Here is a 23,493-nt window from a genome sequence, read left to right on the forward strand (position 1 = left end):
TACCATTACACTTTCATGTGATACAGGAGCACCAAACATACCATTACACTTAAATGTGATAAAGGGGCACCAAACCTACAATTACACTTAAATGTGATATAGGAGCACCAAACCTACAATTACACTTTAACATGATATAGGAGCACCAAACATACCATTAGACTTTAATGTGATAAAGGAGCACCGAACCTACCATTACACTTTAATGTGATAAAGGAGCACCGAAACTACCATTACACTTTAATGTGATAAAGGAGCACCGAAACTACCATTACACTTTAACATGATATAGGAGCACCAAATATACTATCATACCTCAACATGATATAGGAGCAAAGTATGGGGTCTTGCACAATGGAATCTTGCAATCATTATCTCTTGGGATTCACCCGTGTTTTTTTTAGTGAAATCAAAAATCGACTTCAAACGATACAAAAAAAGTACACAATTGTCTATTTCTTGTTTTTTAGAGAATAGCTACAGTGCAAATAGATGGTATCTGCTAATGTGGAAAGGCCAGTGAACTATGAAAATCAACAGGAAAGTTAACCTGTTGACTACTGATTTCCTCATCGCCATAGGCTTTATACAGGGCCGCCCAGTTCCAGTAGTCAATGGGTTAAGTGCAAGTTAATTGTGTTTTCACAATAGGAGTATAGAAAATGTGAAAATACTCCTGCATAATACTCACTTTTGCCTCATCTCCTCTGGTATCTGCTCCACTGCTTGTTTCCATTGCTTTACAAAAGGAAATCTGTCGTCGACATCGGTGTTTTCAAAAGCCCGTAGAACATGGAGGTCTATCTTCGTTGGAGCATCACTGAAAAAACAATCCAAAGAGATAAACTTAGACTTAAGTGTTGCTAAGATGATCGCTCAAAAGAATCTGCCCAAAATAATTGTTGTCTTACAAATGTCAAGGTTATTACTGAACGTGGCTTAATGGATTATTATCATGGTCTTATCGCACTCGGTGCACCAAATGTGTGTCATAAAATAATTTTCATAACTTAAATTTTTTTTAAATGTGTCAATTACAACACATTAGACCATTTACCTGCTTAAGAAAATCAAATACTGCTAAAAATGGAAAACCTTGACCACACGTATTGTCCTACTCATAGTTCATCAGTACGCATAAAATGACCTGCCTTCTTCTTTATCCTCTTCAACCCACCCCCCCCCCCTCCCCCACCTCCTCTACCTTTTCCTTATAGATAGTGCAGTACCGTAGTTACATCTACATAACATAACAATTTAGGAGAGCAGGGACAATTTTGGAATTTCCAATTTTACAAAGGAATGAAGAAAAAAAGCTATTTACCATTCTTATTCTCCTAATAAATCACACTTACCCATTTATGAAGAAAGCTCCAAACTCTAGACCGACACTTGCTGCCTGTGGAGGGGTAGATATGAGCCTCTGGTTCTCTGGTGTTTGGAAGCCAATGACACCAGCAGCAGTTACATCCCCTGTCCTTTCTGGGCTGGCATTCTCTTCATGACTATGTGGGTCATGGTCAAGGTTAGAGTCAATGATGTTTGTCACTCGAGAAGGGGATGTGCCATCTCCACTAAGGCTTGTAGCCGTGCTAGGTGCTGAACTGTGCTCTCCTGAAGCACCAGGATCTGTGGTATCCGTGTCTCTTGTGTTCTCATTAGCATCGCCGAAAGCATTCGGTTCTGTAGAAGCTGTTTGATTCTGCTGACGATTTAAAGGGCTTTTCTGATCAGATTGTGAATTACAGGTAGTAACGCTTGATGCAGTTATTCCCTCTGTCCTTTCATCTTCCATCTTGGAACTTACCAATGCTTCACCAGTGTCAACGTCATTCTCTTCTTTGGCTATCTGTCGTCTCGGAGACACTATGTTCAGTTTTGCCATCATATTATGCATCATCTGGACTGGACTATACAACAGCTTGGCCACCTGTCCTATCATTGATGTCCTTTCAGGAGTCCTTGCAGTTAAACCTCTGCTTGACTCTGGTCCAGGACTCCCACTCGCTGCACCAACAGGAGAGGCAGGTTCTGCACTCTTGCTACTGGCTTCGGATTCTGTTGAGTTCTTGGTAGGCTTGCAAGTTGAACTAACTACAGGATGCGCGGTCAGATCTAATGTTTCTTTGAACTCCCCTTCATTACCGACCCTTCCTAAATCATCAAGCGTTGTTGCTTGCGCCTTCATCGACGGTTCATTCTTCGTAGTGTCAAAGGCTGGTGCAGGCATACTTGTCAAACCTCCCTCCGACGATGGAACTGCATTTACAGTACAGGAATCACCTCCAGCATTCAATCTCAGGTTCTTTCCTAGAGAACTGTCGTCTTCTCCATGTCCATTTTTCACCTTTCCCTTTCCAGGGTCCCTATCCAATTTCTCCTTCATGCTCAATGACATTTCCTCTAGTTCACTTGGTAGCTTTTCCATGTGCCTGTCACTTCTTGCATCTGTAGATTTTTCTGTTTGTTCATGAGGAAACTGGTTATCTGGCTCACACTTTCTTGTTCCCACATCACTAACTCCTATCTCTCCTTCTTTGCTCTTCTCAGCACCCATAGCATCCATATCAGATCTGTTGCTTATGTCAGTCACTGCTTCCTTATCGACTCCTACTTGATTGGAGGTACTTGTGGTGATGAACTCGGACACCAAATTCTTCATCACAGCAGCAGGGACCTTGGTGACACTGCTTTTCTTCTGGGAGGAACTCTCTGAAAAAATCAAAGAACACAAAATTTTCATTAGAATTAGCAACATTTCCATTAGAAAATAGCAACATCTTTTTTAAAACTACTCTTCAAACTAACCTATGGACTACTGAATTCTCTCATGCAATTTTATACAGGAACCAGTCAATGCCACTAAACTACAGGTTAACAATAAGGCACCTATCTATGTTACAACCAGCCCAGTTATCAAACAACAACACTCACTTGGAGAGCATTCCATTTTGTGCATTTACATATACGAACGGATAGCATTTTGATAATTTTCAAGCAATGCCGTGGGGAAGAAAAACTAAATGGAACTTTGACTGCGTAGAAAATGATGCCTCCGCCATAGAGCGATTTTCACAAACCACAACAGAAGCAATTTTTCAAATTCAAGTTTAATAGTAATCCATTAACAGGTTCTCAGAATATCGTGATTACAAGCTATTTTGCATATACTGTATGAACCATGACCTTTGACCTCATGACCCCCAAATTTAATCAGTTCATTGGCTCAGCAAGATACATACATGTCCTGCGTTTGATGGTAATCTGTCCATCGGTTCTCAAGATGCGATCACCAGTTTTTTTTGCATACATAATGAGCCCCGTGACCTTTAACCTCATGACCCCAAAATCTAATCAATTCATTGGCTTTGCAAGATACAAACATGACCTAACTTTGGCAAGAATCCATCCATCGGTTCTTGAGATAATGCGATCACGAGCTATTTTTGCATATATAATGAGCCCCGTGACTTTTGACCTTTGACCTCGTGACCCCCAAAATCTAATTAATTCATTGGCTCTGCAAGATACATACATGACCTAACTTTGGCAAGAATTCATCAATTGGTTCTTGAGATGGACAACCCGAAAACATAATGCCTCCGGCTACTTCCTAACGGAGGCATAAAAAAGCAAATTTGTTAATGAAAATGGTTTAGCGTACCCGTCAGTTCGTGGCATCTATTCTCTAGATAGTCTTCTAAGATTTCCAGACCCTCTGTCGTGGAGAAGTCGGCAAAGTCGTCAAGGAATGACCAATACTCCATCCATGGTACATTTTTGTTGTGAGCAAGCTCTCTGAAGATGGAGGGAAGTATTGGGATATCAGAGAGAATAGTGAATACTGGTATTAAACAGTTGTGAATGTATGTGATGTGATTTTTGCAATTTATATTTTTATAAATATGTCAGTCTGTAACTTGACCCATCGGATCCACACTAATTTCGGTATAAAATGCATTTTTAATAGACTCTAGTCATAGATACCCAGGCTTGATTTAAAGAAGTTAAAATGTTCACAGCAGCTTCTGTTTAGACTATTTTGTTAAAGGTCACAAGGGTTAACATTTTGTCACAATATCCATGAACTTACAAAATACAATGATAAACATGTTTATATATGTTTCTCTCATTTTACTGCACATTCATTTTGATAATTAGATAAACATAATACGTAATTAGAAGAGAAAACACTTCGCTTATATCTTTTACTTATATAATAAAATAAAGTAATATTTCCCTGTACTCATTGGCCCAATTTTACATGGAGTTTACAGATGTTAGGCAGAATTTCTATTATCTGTGCGTTTATATTTCTGAATTTGAAATTGGCCATACATGAAATTACCAATTCATTCAGATAATCATGATATCGTCGGCTGTTTGCAGGAAGGCTGTTACTACATTTGACAAAACATAATAAGTACAACCTTCTTGCGAACAGCTGACAAGGTATGATCATGTACAAATGGCTATATAAATGACATCTATGTTAAAAAGGAATCATGAATCTTACCTTCCTAGTCTCTCCAATCCTTTCTCACTGTCTCCTCTTCTGATAGCAGCTGCTTGCCTTTTACTGAAAGATGGCGGTGTTTTCCAGTCCTTCTGAAAGTCAACAGCCTGTGTATGAGAGAGAGAGAGAGAGAGAGAGAGAGAGAGGGGGAGAGGGAGAGAGAGAGAGAGAGAGAGAGGGGGAAGAAAGGGAGAGATGGAGAGTAGAGGGGAAGAGAAATGAAGAAAAGCGGGACAAAGAAAGAGAGAGGGAAAAGAGACAGGAGAGAGAGAGAGAGAGAGAGTGAGAGGAAGACAGGGAGAGGTGGAGAGTAAAGAGAGAGTGAAATGAAGAGAAGTGGGACAAAGAGAGAGAGAGGGAGAGGGAGAAGTCAAAGGAGATATAAGGTAAGAAAGAAATATTCCAACCATCTTTAATTCAACCCCACTCTTGTCCATATTTTACGTGCTTATATTGTGTATTGTCAAATGTTTCTTTTAATACATGGAACTCTTTTTATCAACATTTTTTATCAACTTTTATACTTGAAAATATTGATCTATATGTTTAAGTTTGTTATATTCTATGAGCGTAAATAAATTTGAATTGCATTGAATTGAATTGAATTGAATTGAATTGAATTGAATTGAATTGAATTGAATTGAATTTGAATTGAATTTGAATTGAATCTGAAATTGAATTGAATTGAATAGACCAGTTAGCACATTACTGCAATGACCCCGTATATCCACAGATCTTCAGAACATGAAGAGGTCCCACTTTGTACATTTTGAAATAATCACTCCTACAGCGATGGAGGTGCTCCTTAAATAGCCTTTGTTTCCCCTTGTCAAAGAATATTTCCACCTGTGTATCATGGAGTGCACTGCTTGTGCATAAATGAATAATTCAACAGCGATGGAGGTGCTCCTTAAATAGCCTTTGTTTCCCCTTGTCAAAGAATATTTCCACCTGTGTATCATGGAGTGCACTGCTTGTGCATAAATGAATAATGATTACATAACTTTCATGAGCACGTATCCAGTATTTTGTCTCTGTGTATTTCACAATTTGTTCTGCAATGACCTTTATCTGCTCATGCTCAGACTGCAATCGTGAACTGGCTTATTTAAATTGAATTGAATTTGCATTGAATTAATTTAGGTATCACATTACTTCACAACCTCATTCCAGAGAACTCACCTCAGACGGTGACATGGGTCCGGCCAGGGCTCGCAGTAATATGTTACTGTCTATGGGACTACCCTTGGCTTGCTCAGACAAGAGAGCTGATTGGCCGTTAGGGACATCGGGCGACCAAGGCTCACCAATCACAGCCGGCAATGAATTGTCATCTGCCCTCCACACGGGAATGTAGAAGTGATCTACATGGGGGAATGAATGATGCAGTCAAGGTTATCTGTATCAAAAGTCCTTTGGAAGCACATAAGGCCGCTCTTCATCAGCTCGAGTTTGCCAAATAACCCGCTCTATTCAGACTTGGCATATTATCCTGCAGCTCGAAATTGCTTCTTTACCAGACCAATACGCTCATCATCATAAACTAGCTCGGACAGGAGCAAGTTAGCCAGCTATTTCCCAAATAGCGGGATATTTTGGAAACAAGACCAAGATTTCTCTGGAAATATTTTCTTGACCAAATATCCCGCTAATTGCAAATGCGGGCTGATGAAGACGCAAATTAGCTGGATAATTTGCGATCGGGATAGTCAAAATAGCAGGTTATTTGGCAAACTCGAGCTGATGAGGACAGGCCTATGGAGACATTATATCATGTGCTATACAAGAACTGATTACAGTCAAACGTGTCTTAGTGGCCACCTGTCTACAATGGTCATGCATTTTGTCTCCCGAGAGAGAGAGAGGGAGAGAGAGAGAGAGGGTGAGAGAGAGAGAGAGGCAGACAGACAGACAAAGAAATGTGTGTTGTTGAATCTGTCTAGAAATGCCACCTGTTTACAGTGGCCACTTTTTATGTTTCACCTGGGTGGCCTTAATAGACAGGTTTGACTGTATCATTATTATCTAATATCACTGGTGAGGATTTGACTAGCCTTGTACCACACATTATACATTTCAGGCATAATGGATGTAACAAAAAAGTTAGTTCATGATGAGAGAGTAGCAAATTTCTATAGCTAGTATACATGAAAAATTAAAGAGACAAATATAAGCATTCAATTGAAGAGGGAAAAAAAGAAAAAAAAAAAAATTCTGTTGCTGGAGGACAAGCATGGATGATTTTTTTAATAATTGTGTCTCAAAAAGTTGAGTAATGTGGAGAGTGAAATAAAATGAGAGAGATACAAAAAAAATCAGGTAGCTACATCAATTTGGATAATACTTACCATCTAACAGTTCTGCAATGGCTGAATTTACTTTCTCTTTGTCATTGTTCTTGTATCTGTTGCAGATAATCTAGAGACAACAGATACAATCATGATACAAATCATAGAAAGCGGATGCCTTATTAGATAAATAACTGAATTGGAGCTGGCATGCAGGTGATAAGGAAGGGTTGAGAGATCTTTTGCATTCATTGTTGTAGCTTTCTATTCATACCAAGACAACTGCTTGATATTTCTGGAAATATACTAAATAATAATATAATGAATTACATTTCTATCGTGCATAACATTATATCATACATTTAAGCATGAAATTCAGATGATTCTTGAGGTTTAAGAATCAAATTTCAAAGTATTTTCTTGTGCAAACTATTATTCAATAACATTCTTAAGAAATCTAAATCAAAACATATAAGCCCCACTGTAACTATTAAAGCATGAAAATTAAAGACAACGATAGGCATCAGTTTAATTTTTTTTTTTTTTTTGCCCGACTTCTAAGTAAGAAAGAATTAGATTTCAAGTAATATCTTGTACAAACTATCATTCATTAATATTTGCAAGAAATTTAAATCAGACCATATAAGCCCCAATTTAACTATCAAAGCATGACAATTTAAGACAGCAATAGGCATTATGAGAAAGAGACAGAAGGAAAACAAAAAGTGAGAGGGCAAGGTCAAACGATAACCCCTTACCTCACTAGCAGTCTCCCCATACTTGTTGGTCATCGTCTTTTTACACTTTGGGTGGTCCAGTAAGATGCGCACACATTCTGTGAAACCAAACTTGCTGGCAAAATGGAGCGGAGTTTCACCATTCTGAGAGAGAAAAAAGGAGAAGTAGATTTTCATTTTAAGTCTTCGATGTGACATATACTAAGAAAGGGAGAGAAGACTCACATTGAAACAATATCGGCAGCACGAAAGTAAACTACTGTAATTTTTAATTAATGAAGGAACATCATAAGTTAAAGTATACAATTACTTCTTTGTTCCCTCTTGGTCTCTGGTACCTTCTACCTACCGAGAACTAAACTGGGAGGGGAACATCAGGATAGGGAGTGGAATGACACTGCAAGAGTGTACTCTCTTTAGGTGATTAGGCTTGTTTTCATCAGCTTGAGTTAGCCAAATAACCCGCTATTTTCAGACTCCGGATATTATCCTGAAGCTCAAAATTGCTTCTTCACCAGACCGATACGCTCATCACAAACTAGCTCGGACGAGCACAAATTAGCCCGCTATTTCCCAAATATTAGGATATTTCGGAAACAAGACCAACATTTATCTGGATATTTTCTCTACCAAATATCCTGCTAATTGCAACTGCAGGCTGATGAAAGAGCAAACTAACTGGCTAATTTGGGATCGGTATAGTTCAAATAGCAGGTTATTTGGCAAACTCGAGCTGATGAAGCCAGGCCTTTTGATACACTTTAATGCTATTGCTCATCACATAGGATTAAACGAAACCTTGACTAATCATCAAATTAGACTCATACATGGATTTGAATCACTCCATGCATCTGCCTATCTCATCATTTAAAGCCCTCTGCACTAGTTTGGCATGGACGAATTAGACCTCCCTGCAAGGTCACTGGCAGGTGGTTATCTCATCAGATCAGCTCTCAATTAGCATAAGAAAAATGGCATCATGGGGGGATCAACGGGTACCGCTTAGGCATTGTTGGCTGTGTAGAGGGCGCAAGTAGCTATAAGTAGTGCAGTGGGGCTTTAATCATACATAAATATCTCACCCCTTTCTCCAAGGAGTTCAGATAGAGGTGTGTGACAAACCCCCATCGATCTGCCCTGCTCTCCTCCGAGTCCCCTGGGTAGAGAAGCTTTGGGATCTCCGGATCGTTGATGGTATCCAAGATGAGCTCCATCATGTCAGGAAGGTTCTTCATGGCTGCTACGTGAAGGGCGTTGTACTTGCAGCCTTCCTGGAATTTCGGAGTAAAAATTTAATTAAAAATAGAAAGGATTATCACTTAGACTACATTCCTGTATCATAATAATGATGAACTTTGTAATAGCTGTCCCTCTTCTCCTTTCTAAATATTATTTTATTTGATATACAGTCAAACCTGCTTTAGTGACCACCTATCTACAACAAGCCCATTTTTTGTTTCCCTTGAAAATGGTTTCTCATTGAAACATGTACTAAGGGAACCTGTCTACAAAGACCACGTTTTGTGTTTCCCTTGGGCGGTCCCTGTAGACAGGTTTGACTGTATTTATCTTTGAAAGGGGACTAAATTTGTCAAGCAATCTACAAATAACTTTGTAATTGCTGTTCCTCTTGTCTTTTCCAAATATTATCATATTTGATATATATCTTTGAAAGGGGACTATATTTTTCAAGCAAAATATAGATAAATTGTAAATGGTAGGTAGATTTAAACAAAGAGTAGGCCTAATCAATCCAATAATGCCAGCATATCATGAGCAAATATCTAAAAAAAGTAAGCTAGAATATACATTGCAGCGGAAATACAACAAGGTTACATGCATTTTAAGCACTAATCAACAATGAAGAACATTTAATTGCCCTCTTTATATGAATATTCATTAAGTATGCATATAACTGTATCAGAGAATAGACCAGTTCATGGTTAGCACATGTCCCAAATGACCCCGAATATCCACAGATCTTCAAAACATGAAGAGGTCCCACTTTGTACATTTTAAAATAATCACTCCTACAGCGATGGAGGTGCTACATAAATAGCCTTTGTTTCCACTTTTCAAATAGTACTTCCACCTGTGTATCATGGGGTGCACTGCTAGCGCATAAATGAATAATGATTACCGTAAATCTCTGTGTATAAGGCGCACTTTTTTGCCGCCGAAAAAAATTGGAAGTCGGGGGTGCGCCTTATACACAGGTACAGAAATTTTTTTTTTTTTTTTTTTTTTAGTTTCGATTTATGGCGCTATGCCTGGCAATGTCACCCAGCTCAGTAATCAGTGTGTTAACTCACCACTCGGAAACTACAACAACACTAAAATTTGTCTGTCATTTTGGTTTAAAAGTAATCTTTCTTATAGATCTCAATATGTAGTTTATAATAATAATTCCTCAATTTGTTTTATATAACAAATGGTGTACCACAAGGTTCTATCCAAGGACCTAGGTACTCTATTGTTTTTAATTTACATTAATGATCTTACACATTCTTCTAAAAACGACATTGTTACTATTATTTGTGACAAGTTTACAAGCACAAATCAGCGCCTTTAATTGCACCTCGATGTTAAATGAAGGTCCTTCCCCGCGTGGGTTTTCGGCAACAAAACAAAAACAAAAACAAATTTTCCCTCCCCCCCAAAATGGGGTGCGCCTTATACACGGATATTTACGGTACATAACTTTCATGAGCACGTACGGTATCCAGTATTTTGTCTCTGTGTATTTCACAATTTGGTCTGCAATGACCTTTATCTGCTTATGTTCAGACTGCAACCGTGAACTGGCTTGTTGCCATCTTTATATGAATATTCATTAAAACATGCATATTACTGTATCAGAGAAGTTCTCTTTGGACATGAATATTCAACAGCTTACATGGAGAACTGAGGGGGTGTCTACTGAAGACACCAGATATCCTGGGTTCTCCCAGACGAGGGTCCTAAACTTCTCTGCGTCCCTCTTCTCGATGACAAACCGAAGGCCAGTTAGCTGTTGAGACTTGGGGGTACGGTAGGTGTTTGCTCGGTCGCTCACAGCTGGCTGCTGAAACAAGTTCAAAGTCAAATTAATTTGATTAAAGCCCGCCTGTACTAGTTTGGCCAGAAGGATTAGACCTCCCTGTAAGGTCACTGATCTCATCAAATCAGCTCACAAATAACAAAAGAAAAAGGGGATCATGGGGGACCAATAGGCACCGATTACCGTATTTGCCGTGAGGCTGCGACGGGTAGTCGAATGCTCGAGTACCCGCACGGTTGACAACTACTCGGGTACGATTTCTCGTACCCGAATATTCGGCCGCAAAAAAAAAAATTAAAATTTTTTTTTTTTTTTTTTTTAAATGTCCAGGCCCACGCTTACCCGTGCCAGGGAGAGCGGCAGCCGCTGGCATGGTACCGTTGGTAAAAATGTTTCCTAACTCAAGCACTGTCAAACTCACCTTTCAGAAACTGGGACCTGTCCAGATTTCTGTTTGGACTTGGAGGAAAATGGATTATTCTGCCATCTTTGGTTTTTAAAACAGCATTGTTTATTGTTATTATTCTTATTAAATCGGCGCTTTCAACTGCAACTCGAAGTAAAATTGCATGCGTTTTTGGCGAGGGACCTGGGAAACTGCCGAGTGGTATGGTAGTAGCAAAAATATCAAAAAAATCAAAAAAATCAAAAAATCAAAAAATTCAAAAAAAATCCAAAAAATTATAAAAAAACATGGCGTCCGAATATTTGAGTATTCGCTTGTGAGCCAGGGAGTGTACTCGGGTACCTCATTACACTGTTGTGCACAGCCTTAATTTGCCGGCGTAAAGGCCGCAGTATTTTAGGAAGAGAAAATATCAAAAAGTCGGGGTGCGGCCTTTACGACGAAAGAGTAAATAATAAAAAAAAAACGAAAGTCAAAACCAACACGAATTTGCACGTATGGGACTAGAAGCGGTAAAAAAACTATACCACTATGGTACAGGACATTTTCAAACATCTTACCGACAATTTTATCTTGCAATGTTGACATGAAGACGAAAATAACTTCCTAAAAACAACATTTGCTGATATATCTTGATCTAAGTTCGTGCCAATGCATTGCAAAAGTAAAGGAAGGGACCGTTTAACTGACCTGCCGCGAAGCATACATCTGAAGTCGCCATTTTGTTTTTCCATTTCATGCAATTTCGCATTACACCGTACATTGTGGTAGGGGTATATCGGACACCAAATCTGCCTGCGATCGCTTTTTTAGCTAAACTTCCGGTAAATTATAAGAATATTGATGAATTTGGGATAAGTTTATAAAAAAAAAATAGTGTTTTAAGAGAAAATTACGATTATTTTGTTTCGTCCGTTTTTTTTTCTCCCTCTTTGAAATGTCAAAGTTGGGGTGCGGCCTATGCGGCGGTGCGGCCTTATCGCCGGCAAATACGGTAGGCATTGTTTGCTATATAGAGGGCGCAAGTAGCTATAAGTAGTGCAGTGGGGCTTAAAGAGCATTTAGCATTGTAAATTTTATCATCACAAATTTTACCTAAGAAATCATGCACTTTACCATCTTCTTGGGTACTGTAATAATATTTGAAGCATTCACACTTTTAAACTATTTTTAAAAAAAGAGCAAGATAAAGGAAAGAAGCAATATGTACCTCTGAGCTGTTGGAAGCACCATTTACTTTCTTGGGTGTGGTGAGATTATCCTGCAATCTGGTGAAATTTTGGGCTTCCTCCAAGGATCTGAAGGTCCGGAATCTTGCTTCTGTATTTGCTTTCATCAGCTTCATTGCTTCTTTTTTGCTCTGGGAGATTGTTTTGGTTACTGTAACAAAACAAAACAACAAGCTATCAAGAAATATTATCGGAAATGTCACTTTGGTGAACGTGGCTAATGTTATAGAAAAATATCAAAGGATCATCCTTAATGTCGCTATGGTGAAAAATCTTTATCATTAATGTTACAGAAATATATCAAAATAATATTCTAATTATCACCATTGTGAAATACAGACTACTACAATCGACAAGGTATTCTTTTCTGTGATCGCAGAAAATCAGTGTCCCTACATATAATGACTAGTACAAATGAAGCAACTAGCATACAATTATTATGAACCTGTAAACATGTACTGGTAATATTGTTATGCATTCACAATTTTTAATTTGTTGCAATTTGCCAGCATCTTCTACATTAAACATTTCGCTAAATCGCAAAGTTCATTTAGACAGATCAAATTAGTTTATTGAAGTATCAACTTTAACTTGTTACAAAATGAATTGTGATTATCTCTTGTTCAGAAAGATATATTTTTTATTGAAACATGCTATGAATCAAACAGATTACTTTGTAACAAAGTGATTTGAAGTAGATTTTAATAGTGACCAATATCTAATGACTTATCAATATTCTTGTGCATGGGTTTCAACACAAGTATCCACAATTAGTATGTTTCATGCGATGGATATGGAAGTGTATTACTTTAACTATAGAAAATTCATTTTCATCACCTGAACAGATGCTTGAGTTATCATTCTGGCCAATCCCTCCTTCCACTGGAATACACACCACATAGACGGTTTCACCTTTCACATAGGATGCAGACTGGTTCCCACTCCCAACTCCGTCTCGCACAGCTCTATTGATACCTGTACTATTGCTGTTTGTTACAGGGTCACCAGTCTGTCTCTCTTCTGCTGTTTGTCCATTTGTTGCAGAGTCTTCCTTCTTGCTTTCTCCTGGTGAAGGAAGATCGTCTTGCCCTTCGGCATTTTGTGATTCTGTTTTGTCCTGATGTCCATCGTCTTCAAGACCCTGTTCCTTGAGCTTGTGGGTGGCGAGTCTCTTTTCGAAGAATTTGCGCGTCGACTTTGAGATGCCTCCGAAAGTGAGACCGGCCGATTTCAGTTCTTTGCAAAGATCGGAATCAGAGAGATTGGCGAGTTCTTCAAGGAGGGCATCCATCATGCAGGAGCTTCCACAAGATTTCTGATGAAAAAATAAATAAAAAACATTAAATAGCAAAAATTCACTTCAGGTTTATTGCTGCCTAAAATCACTCACTGCAGTCGACTTGGAGAGTTGTATTTGGGCCCTTTAATTAAAAATCACTTTATCTAACTGGTCATCAATGTTATGGGTACCAGTGGCTTGAAAAGAAAGAGGCGGGGGAGGATAGAGATGGGAGTTGAAAGAGAGGGAGAGATGATGGGAGAAGAGGGAGGGGAGAGGGAAGGGGTGGTGGGAGAAGAGGAAGGGGAAGAGGGAAGGGGTGGTAGGAGAAGAGGAAGGTGAGAGGGAAGAGGAGATGGGAAGGGGTGGTGGGAGAAGAGGAAGGTGAGAGGGAAGAGGAGATGGGAAGAGGAGGGGTATAGACGGCAGAAGATGATAGAGAATGAGAGGGGTGAGAGGGAGAAAGGGGAGAGGGGAAGATGGGAGAAAGAGAGAGGGGTGAGGTAAAAGAGGGGAGAGTGGGAAAGGAGAAGGAATACTAAGGGAAGATGTACAGGAAGAGGGTTAAAAAAAGGGGGGGGAGAGTGGAGGAGGGGAAAGTGCACCCTATAAGACATTCACCAGGATCTTGTTAAGTCATATTATTTTTTTACTCAGATAACAGGATAACAAGTTTTTGCACTATTTGTGACTTTGATCATTACTCTGTAATGTACCGAATATTATCTATCCTCCATATGAATTACTTGCGTGAAAGACAAAGCAGACTAAGTCACAACTCGCCATGGAACCTATTTAATAGTTGTTTAAATCACACCCTAAAATACTGCCTGCACGGCCTCAAACCAGGATAACAGTATGCAGTCACAAACACAATCGTAACCCAGAGCTTCCAAGTATCATGCATTAGGCGTGACATCACGCATTTCAAGGGTCTGAAAATGCTCACCTTATACGTGTGTTATACCCTCACACGCGCGTTTGCGCGCCGAAACACTAAAATGTCACGCATTGCCGATCTTTCAACTTGGCGTCTCTGACTCTGCTAACCTCATGCTAATGCGTAACCTCTAGCACTGCACTACGTGTTAATACTTAGGCAGCATTTGTACACATGAATAGTCAATACACTCTTAATACACAAATGCACACAATCATGCCGATGTGGCTGATCAGCAAGTTTGACAGTACTGAGTAGACTTACAATTTGAATTTTTAAATTATTCTTTCTAACATCGCATCGTGCATCGGTAAGTTTAAAAAAAATTGTATTTTACTGCTAGACCTCAATTGTCCCTAAAGTACTGATTTTTAGTGAAATCAGTTGAGTTTTTACAGTGGTGTTTGAAATGTTGAGAATCAATAGCACAAATTTTAATACACAGGCAGGATAGTAATGCAGCTATGTGTAAGCAGCTAGCTGAGAGGCATTCCATAATCATCATATGATTACGAAACACATACAATGAATTCAATGCGTCGGGCCGAAGTGACTGCATTTTAAAAGCGAAAGCCGAAAAGGTAAGTCAAAAAATAACCTTCATTTACTTCATAATCTACTTAAAATACCTATACCATATTGTTACCTTAATTATTACCTCCAAGATATGTTCGTATTATGTGCAATGAAGTCCGTGAATCAAACTCTGAGAACTTTGGTTCGCAGCCTCGCAGGATATGTCGTTAAACTTCGTTCTCGAATCGTGGCAATAATGGGATTTCCCCGAAAACAGCGTCTGCTGCGCGCGCCGTGGGCCTGGGCCGCCGCCGCCGCGACTCGACGCCGCAACCAGAAGATGCAGGCTAGCCGGACCGCGACGTAGCGACCGGCCAGACCCTCCACAGATCTTCATTTTCATTTGTTGTTTCCTTTCCACTCTCCAGGTTGAAATGAAAACTAGCAAATGGTGAGAGAAGTCTCTAGACAGATCTGGAACCATGGCTACTGTGAAGGAAAGGGCAGCAGCAGCTGTGATTGGATGTCTATGCGCGGATGCTGCAGGTATATGCTTGACAATTTCATGGTAGCTTTTATAATTGGATGGGTAAAATTTGCCAAGTTTGAACAAAATTGTTTGTTGACTGAAAAGCAAATGTTCTAAAGTTTTCAAAAGGGTAGACATACATTTGCCTGAGGTGGCATATCATATCCTGCTCCTTATACTCGCATAACTTAAGGTTTGTTTTAGATTAAAAAATAATGAAAGTCATTTATGAATTAGTTTTCTAGACTATCTTTTATATTTCAGAACATTGTTATCTTTCAATTTATGGGTCAACTGTCGTTCGTTAATGCAACTACAGAGGCATCTTTGCTTCAAAAGCATATGTCACTTCATTTATTACGATTCAGTTTCAGTCCAATTTGGCATTATAAGCAATTAGATAATGATGAAGATCTTGATCATTATGATGGTGATTATGATTATGATGATGATGATGATGATGATTGAAAATAATCATTATATTGGGGAGAAGGATGATAATAATAACAATTTCTTTTGTATTGTAACGGAGTTGTTTCAACGTAGCGGGCGCATGTGGATTAGTGCATGCGGGTGGGCAGTTAGGTATTAGGCATAAGCAAGAGAGGACGTGTTCGGGCAGGTAGCTAGGGAGGGCAGGATAAGATAGGTGAAACAGGTGAATCGGAGTACTGCTACTAGCTGTTGAAGGGAAGTTACATTGTAAAGTTGGAGTTCTTCGTGAATAAAGGCAAGTACCTTTTGATGTAAAATGACACTGTGTTTCCGTGTATTATAGAAAAGTAGCGTGATCTGAGTGCGATCGATGATGTTGGAGTGATAGCTTCACTGTTTATGAAAGAACCGTGCGGGTGATAGGAGTCTCGTGAGATTTATTGACCGCTCGGTAAATGGTGCAATGACCCCGGACGAAACCCGTTACAGTATGTTTTTTTAATTTTTGTTTCAGCTCAACCTATTCATTGGATATACAACCTAGGCAAGTTGGAAGCCATTTTGTCAGCTCTTGAATATCCAGAATTTCGCTTCCCCTCGGCCAATCCATACTACCGCATTGACACCGGCAAGAACACGTGTTATGGGGACCAGACGAGGGCTGTGCTAGAATCGCTCGTGAGGAGCAAAGGTAATTCAGAAGATCACCGTGTTATTAAAAGCTGTATCAATATAGTTATCAAAACAATTGGAATACCGGTATACAATGTATGCTATCTGAACTGAATAGATAGGCTTATGCTACACCATTTTAGTTTTAAAAGCTATTTGTTTAAATCAACGTTTAGCAGCGTTTGCATGTTAATAATTTTAGTAACTAGATTAATAATAGAATTGATGGAAAAATATCAATTTTCAGACTGATAGGCAGAAATGAAACCTATAATTGTATAGGCATAAATACCAGTTTTGTAAATTTGGTACACATGTACTTATTACCAAAAATATGCATTTTCAAGACTTTAAAAGAAAAAATTCATGAAGTGGCATAATGATAGCATTCCATTCTTATTGCTTGGGACCAGAAACCAGCATACATGTATATGTACATGTTTATATAGCCTTGTGTGTTATTTTTCTTCCAGTGTCATGCTAGCAGGGGACGGTTTCTCGAAACCGTCATATGCCTAAATTCTTGGACATATCCCATTGAAACGTGTGATATAGGATTAACACGAGCATCTATGGGATGTCTACAAACTTAGACTTATGACTGTTTTGTGAAACTAGCCCAAGAATTACAGAATCCAGGAGAACGTATGAAATAAAAATGCAGTGAAACATGTACGCATAAGTACAATTACGGTTAGGGTCTCGATCAGGGTTAGGGTTACGGTTAGGGTTACATTTAGTTGTGTGTTTTTTGGAGTTGTTTATTTTGGTTGTCTATTTTCAGGGCTAGATGTCAAAGATTTTGCTACAACTCAGTACCAGTACTTTGGACCGACTTCGGAGTATGAAAACAAAGCCAATGCAGCATTTGTTCAAAAGTCCGGTCTGCAGAAGAACTTCCCCATCCATGGAGCTTGGAGAGACCAAGTCATGAAAGACTTCCTTGTGAAGTACACAGCGGGTGAGGAGGAAACAGGTAGGTAGAATAATAGTAATAATAATCTGGATTTATATAGCGCTTTAATAATACGAAATACCGGTCATCGGAGTAATTCACACACATTGTGCACCATCGCCACTCTCTTGGGAGTATTCCATGGTCATCTTGAGGGTACATGGCAAGTAAACACAAAAGCTTTCGTCTTCCTAACAGGTCCCCATTTCTCTCCTGGGTGGGTGGCAAATGTAGATGGATGCCTTGCCAAAGGACCTTTGTGCCAGGGATTGAGCCAACGACCTCTGCTCTGCGTCCAAAAGCTCAACCATATTTTTGTTTTCCTTGTGTAATTCAAAGGCAACTAAAATCTCACTAAGTAATTCAGAACAGTTGGTTGCATTTAGCATATTTTTTTCAAAATAAGAAATCATTGCATGTTTTTGTAGTCACAGCTATTAATTCATACTGTGCTGTGTGTTGTCAAGTAAAAGTGTTAGACTATCTCTAAAATACACCATGGGTATGAAAATGTACCGTCTTCCAAGAGCTTACAGTAAATCTTGAATGACCTACATGTGGACATATGAATGTGTGAAATTGTGCAAAAATTGCCAGTTAATATTAAAAAAGAAGAAAAGTTATAATAAGTATGAAAGCCTTGTTGTTTGGTATCAACCTAAACGTTGTTTTCAATTTGTTTTCTCCAGTGGCAGGGTTACTTTGGCAATAATGTAATATAGGAAGCTTTGGAAGTGTATTGTAGATTCGTTGGAGCTAAACATCACAAATCAGATGATAATGTAATAGGGCGCTCCTTTGGCAATAATGTAATATAGGAAATTTTGGATGAATGTATTTTAGAGTTAAACATCACAAATCAGATGATAATTAACCGTTTATCGTGTTGTGGTAACACAAAATCTTGCACTTCTCTCTTCCTCACACTCTCATTATCACAGGTAGTGACAAGGGGACTGACATGCATGCTATCATCCAAGTTGTACCCATCGTCGCCCTCTATGCCGGCCAGCCAGAGATGCTGGAGAGGGTCGTAGAAGCCGTCTCGGTTACCATGACAGCAGATGAAGCTATCGTTCACAGCCTGGTAGCTGCCAGGTGAGGTTTCCTTCGGCTAGACACATGCCCTGTCTTGTTTTTCATTTGTTTTGTTTTTGGCAGACAAAAAAAAACATAAGTAGTTATGATAATAATTAAATGAATTTATATAGTGCAGCTACTATATAGATAATAATAATATTTTGTGTTTATATAGCGCTCAATACATTGATTCAACGATGTGCCTATTAAAGGGCTTTACAGATATATTATTACCCCGGTCTTTGGATTCAGACTTACCCGCACACAATGTATGCACATTTTCCACTCCCTTGGGAGCATTCCAGCCAGTCGCCATTTTACAAGCGCACACTTGCTCGTCCAACCACATGAATGTTCGCATCCTACCGGTACCCATTTAACACCTGGGTGCAGAGTAGCAAGTGCAGGTAAATATCTTGCCAAAGGATATTAGTGCTGTGTCGGAATTCGAACCCTCGACCTTCGCATCTCCAGTCAAGCGCCTTAAACCACTCGACCACTGCACCGTGATGACAACAAAACTCCTAGCAGTACTCTTTTACAGACACACAATAAAAAAAAAACTATTTAAAAGTTCCTGAAAACAAGTGCGTTTTCCACAAAACTTTGAAGACAGCAACAGATGAGGATTTCCTTATGTCTAGTGGTAGGTCATTCCAAAGCTTAGGAGGAGTGCAACTGATAGCGAAATCTCCAAGATTTACTTTGTTTTGTGTGAGGTAGCTTTAGAAGCAGCTTGTCCTGTGTACTTTGTAAGTTATGTGCAGTTGGATGTATTTTACAAGATTTAAAAAGAAGCAAAAAAAAGTAAGCTTAGTTTGTATTGATTTAACCACAAAACTGTACCTGGCATTGTATAAATAAATAATATGAAGAAAATAAAAGGAAAATATAACATCCCTGAACCATGATTGAATCTAGTAGTCTATTCATAAGTTGCTGTTACATTCATTTTAAAAGTATTTCATCCTGGAAAATTTCTTTACAGAGGTGATATTTGAAGCTGATTATTTGAATATAGTCAACTGGCATTGAACCCCCAAAGCCCAAACATATAAAGCAAAATATATTTTAGTGGTTACTCCTCTTTAAACCCCGGCCCCCCCCCCCACTCAGTGTTATTTAGGGTACACATATGCGTGTTCCAACCGACCCCCCCTTTTCAGCAAAAGTCCGGTGTGTAAAGTCAATACGGCTTGACCTTTTTCTTTTGTATACGAGCCTTTTTCAGCAACCCCCCCCCCCCCCCTTTTCAGCAAAAGTCCGGTGTGTAAAGTCAATACGGGTCGACCTTTTTCTTTTGTTACGAAAAGGACATTTTGGCAACACGCATGGGGTCCGTCCGTTCTCGGAGTGGGGGGGGGGGGGCGGGCTTTAAACCAACTACAGTCAAACCTGCTTTAGTGACCACCGGTCTACTAAGACCACATATTTTGTTTCCCTTGAAAATGGTTTCTCATTTAAACATGTATAAATGAACCTGTCTACAAAGACCACTTTTTGAGTTTCCCTTGGACGGTCACTATAGACAGGTGTGACAGTAGTACATATTAATTCTGATTGAATTATAACGTTTGCCTGCTCATTCCCATTTACCCTGGATCTCTTCTAGAATTCTGGAGTACTTCATCTTGAACGGTGGTGATGGCAATGCTCTTGATGATGTTGTCAAGCAGCTTAAAGACCCTAACAGGACCTACCCACATTCCTTGGATCGCGCTGTCGTTGGTTTCCTGGAGCAAGTCAAGAGGAAGCTTTCTGTTCCACACCTCCAAGCAGCTACCAAGGTCTTCAAAAATAACTGATGTGAGAACTTGCCTCTGAACATGGAAACTTAAAAGTGACTTGTTTAGGGGTATATGATCATTGTTTGTTTTGGAAAGCATATGTAGTAGTACATATGTAGTACATGTTTTTTTTAATGGGAATATAATAGAGCTTTATTTCTCATAAAAGGGTTATAAAAAAAGGTAGATTAATATTTTGATCTTTGCCAAATTAAAACATGTATTATAGTAGTATTCATATTGTTTTTATTCTTCTTCTTTCCCTTTATGCTACATGGAGTAATGACATAATTGTTTTATGATCTTATGGTTTCAGATTTGCCTGGGGCGTTCCAGTCCGCCCTGCATGCCCTGTTCAACAGCACCGACTATGCTGAGGGAATCCGACTGACCTTACAAGCAGGAGGTTGCAATGCTAGCCGCTCTGCCTTCATTGGGGCTTGTCTCGCAGCTAGGGTAAGTCATGGCGGGTCTGACCCCAACCCGCAAATGGACAGGGTTTTCATAGGATTTTATTTCTTGACAGAACATTTCATGCAAAGTATTGCTATGTGTTGACATGTATTGAATTCCATTTTTAAAAATTATTAAAAAACAAATAAAAAATGTTTAAAAAAACCCACAAGAACAAAAAAGGAAGGATAAGCATCTCATTGCTATGTCAACATCATGATTCTTTAGCTGGGGTGGGGGATGGGGGATGCACTAAAGACTGTAAAGTTCTTGGACGATGCAAAAAAGGAAAGGGGTCATCACATTTTGGGGTATTCTTTTCGAGCCCCCCTCAAAAAAAAAAAAAAAAAAAAAAATTATCAAATTATCCAAGTGCCTTTTCAGGGGCTAAGTTTAACATTACTGAATCATGTCACTGAATTTAATTCAATGTGTATGTAGTTTGAAATTAAGTGGAATTATTTTTCTTCTTTCAAATTTGCTTTTATTTTTCTAGAATGGCATGGATAAAATTCCAGAGGTATGGAAAGCCAAGACATTATGCTCCAAGAAAGCGTTGAAACTCTGTGAAGAACTGATGGAAATCAGGAAGGATAATTAAAATGTTTCTGTAGTTCCATTCATAAGAATAATAGTTTTTTAATAATTATAATCATGTGAACAAATATAGTACTTAAAACTGAGGCATGTCTATTTTCAAAGCCGGATCTGTGCCTGCATAATACATGTTCATGTTTGGTTAATTGGAGTCTATTGTATTTTGAATCGCAATGTGCCATTTTTTTCCCTTCACACTTTTTGCATATCTTATTTGAACACTTTATGAATATTCATCTCTCTAATATCACCATGCTATTACTACCTGAAAGTGTGCTTCTTTCGTCTTTCGTCGGTCACAGGTACTTTAAGTACTTTTTTTCTCACTAATTTTTTCCTCACTAATTTGTATCTGATTTATACGGGAAAATGAATGTACTCAGCAATATGGAAGATTCTCTGTTTTAGTAGAGATTTATGTATCAGGTACATGAAAGATAAAACAGTTTCACAGTTATGTTTCCGTGATAGAAAAAGGATGATATGTTATGACTAAATACTGATGCAGTTCATCGTAACATGGATGGAATTTCTTCATCATGAAAACACCTCTGAGAAACATTTGTTTATCTTTCCATACACTATGAATATTTATATGTATACATATATATTATACTACTTTAAGAATTCAATATATTTTCTTACATACATGCACTGTTTTACACGATAACGTTTTTTGTGTAATTGTGAGATTTGTCATCATGTATTCGTCAATTCAAGTTTATTTCTGTTTCCAACAAAACATTACAAATCGATTCTAATCATTTACAAAAATTAAGGATACATATTGGAAACAGAGGGGTCCACTATAAATCATTGCTTGCGCAATTATGGACCCCTCAAATCATAGATAATTTTTTTTTTTGAATATATATTAAGGCCATCTGCTTGGAACTTAGACAATGTGGCAAAGTGTGCGATACCTCTTATCCTGGTGGAGTGAAAGTGCAAATATAGCTTAAAATTTCAGAAATGAATCGGATGACTGCCTATCAAATTTTGAACAGAAATTTAATGTATTTTCAGTAACATTTAAAGAAATTTCTAGCTTATTGAGCAAACTTTTAAAAAATTATTTTCATAATAATTATGGGAGATATATGCAAATATGATGAACAGCCCTTCAATGTACTGTATTCATGCATTTTATATCAGATATGGCTCTAATTAAATCATAAATGATTGTGCAATTAAGGCAAAACATTTAGTTTGTTTTAATAGTGCATATCTTGAACATCTTCTTTAATCCTGTGCACAAATGTATATATGTTTTGATAGTTATATGTGTGTGATAGTAAAAAAAGCAATAAAGATGTCCAGATTACCGATTTGTTTGAAGAGATTCAATTTTTATTCTCCTATCCTGTCAGAGCCATCTCTTCACATTCTTTCTGTATCCTATGACCTTTGACAAAGTCTGTTCTCTATCAACTTGTTTGTTTTTCTTTTGTTTTTGTAAAGCTTTCCTTAAACGGTCATCTCATATTTGTCTGTTCCCTCTGCTTTCTATATTTCATTCCAGTTTCTATATTGTACTCTTGTAAGGGACCGCCAGAAATGAAACTCGACTAGTACTGGAATTACCCTGATTAACTAAACGTAATGATACGTTTTCCTTTTCGTTCAACAAAGAGGAATCAATAATTACAATGCTTCTACTACACAGGCTCACAGAAGCAGGCACGTAGCCACTGGGGGCACGGGGGGGGGGGCACGTTCCCCCCAAAAATTTCCAAGACCGATCTAATTTTTTTTAGACCCCTTTTTTGACCTCGATCGATTACATGTATGTGCACCCCCCAAACATCAAACTCTGGCTACGTGCCTGCACAGAAGACACCAACAAGATAAATTAAATTTATTATGGTTATTGTCATTTTATTCAATGAATACAAGTTTGTCAGTCTGCTAATTTTTGTATTGATTAACACATAATATGTGACTTACAATATATAAGTACCCTGCAAGAATATAAGACATTTTTATTGCCCGTTCAAACACATCCATTGACACCCATTCATCAAACATAATATA

At 38.4% G+C, this 23,493-nt stretch overlaps 2 protein-coding genes across 2 annotated transcripts; one reads left to right on the forward strand and one right to left on the reverse strand.

Moving 5' to 3' along the window:
- Positions 1 to 1,351: 1,351 nt before the first annotated feature.
- On the reverse strand, positions 1,352 to 15,241 carry LOC100890252 (ankyrin repeat and LEM domain-containing protein 2). Its single transcript, XM_030981302.1, has 11 exons — positions 15,082 to 15,241; positions 13,054 to 13,531; positions 12,198 to 12,367; positions 10,438 to 10,605; positions 8,624 to 8,812; positions 7,563 to 7,685; positions 6,865 to 6,934; positions 5,699 to 5,880; positions 4,517 to 4,623; positions 3,665 to 3,798; positions 1,352 to 2,712 (listed from the first exon to the last, which is right to left on the reverse strand). Exons 2-11 carry the CDS (start codon positions 13,508 to 13,510, stop codon positions 1,352 to 1,354), a joined length of 2,961 nt encoding a protein of 986 aa, XP_030837162.1. The 5' UTR covers positions 13,511 to 13,531; positions 15,082 to 15,241.
- LOC100890324 (crystallin J1A) lies at positions 14,932 to 22,787 on the forward strand. The gene is made up of 8 exons (XM_003729264.3): positions 14,932 to 15,016; positions 15,380 to 15,497; positions 16,430 to 16,606; positions 17,372 to 17,563; positions 18,484 to 18,640; positions 20,235 to 20,428; positions 20,726 to 20,865; positions 21,359 to 22,787. The coding sequence occupies exons 2-6, from the start codon at positions 15,434 to 15,436 to the stop codon at positions 20,425 to 20,427; spliced, it is 783 nt and encodes a 260-aa protein (XP_003729312.1). The 5' UTR covers positions 14,932 to 15,016; positions 15,380 to 15,433; the 3' UTR covers position 20,428; positions 20,726 to 20,865; positions 21,359 to 22,787.
- Positions 22,788 to 23,493: the final 706 nt, after the last annotated feature.

Source organism: Strongylocentrotus purpuratus, unplaced genomic scaffold, assembly GCF_000002235.5.
Source record: "Strongylocentrotus purpuratus isolate Spur 01 unplaced genomic scaffold, Spur_5.0 spur5_scaffold_11, whole genome shotgun sequence".
NCBI classification, from domain to species: Eukaryota; Metazoa; Echinodermata; class Echinoidea; order Camarodonta; family Strongylocentrotidae; genus Strongylocentrotus; species Strongylocentrotus purpuratus.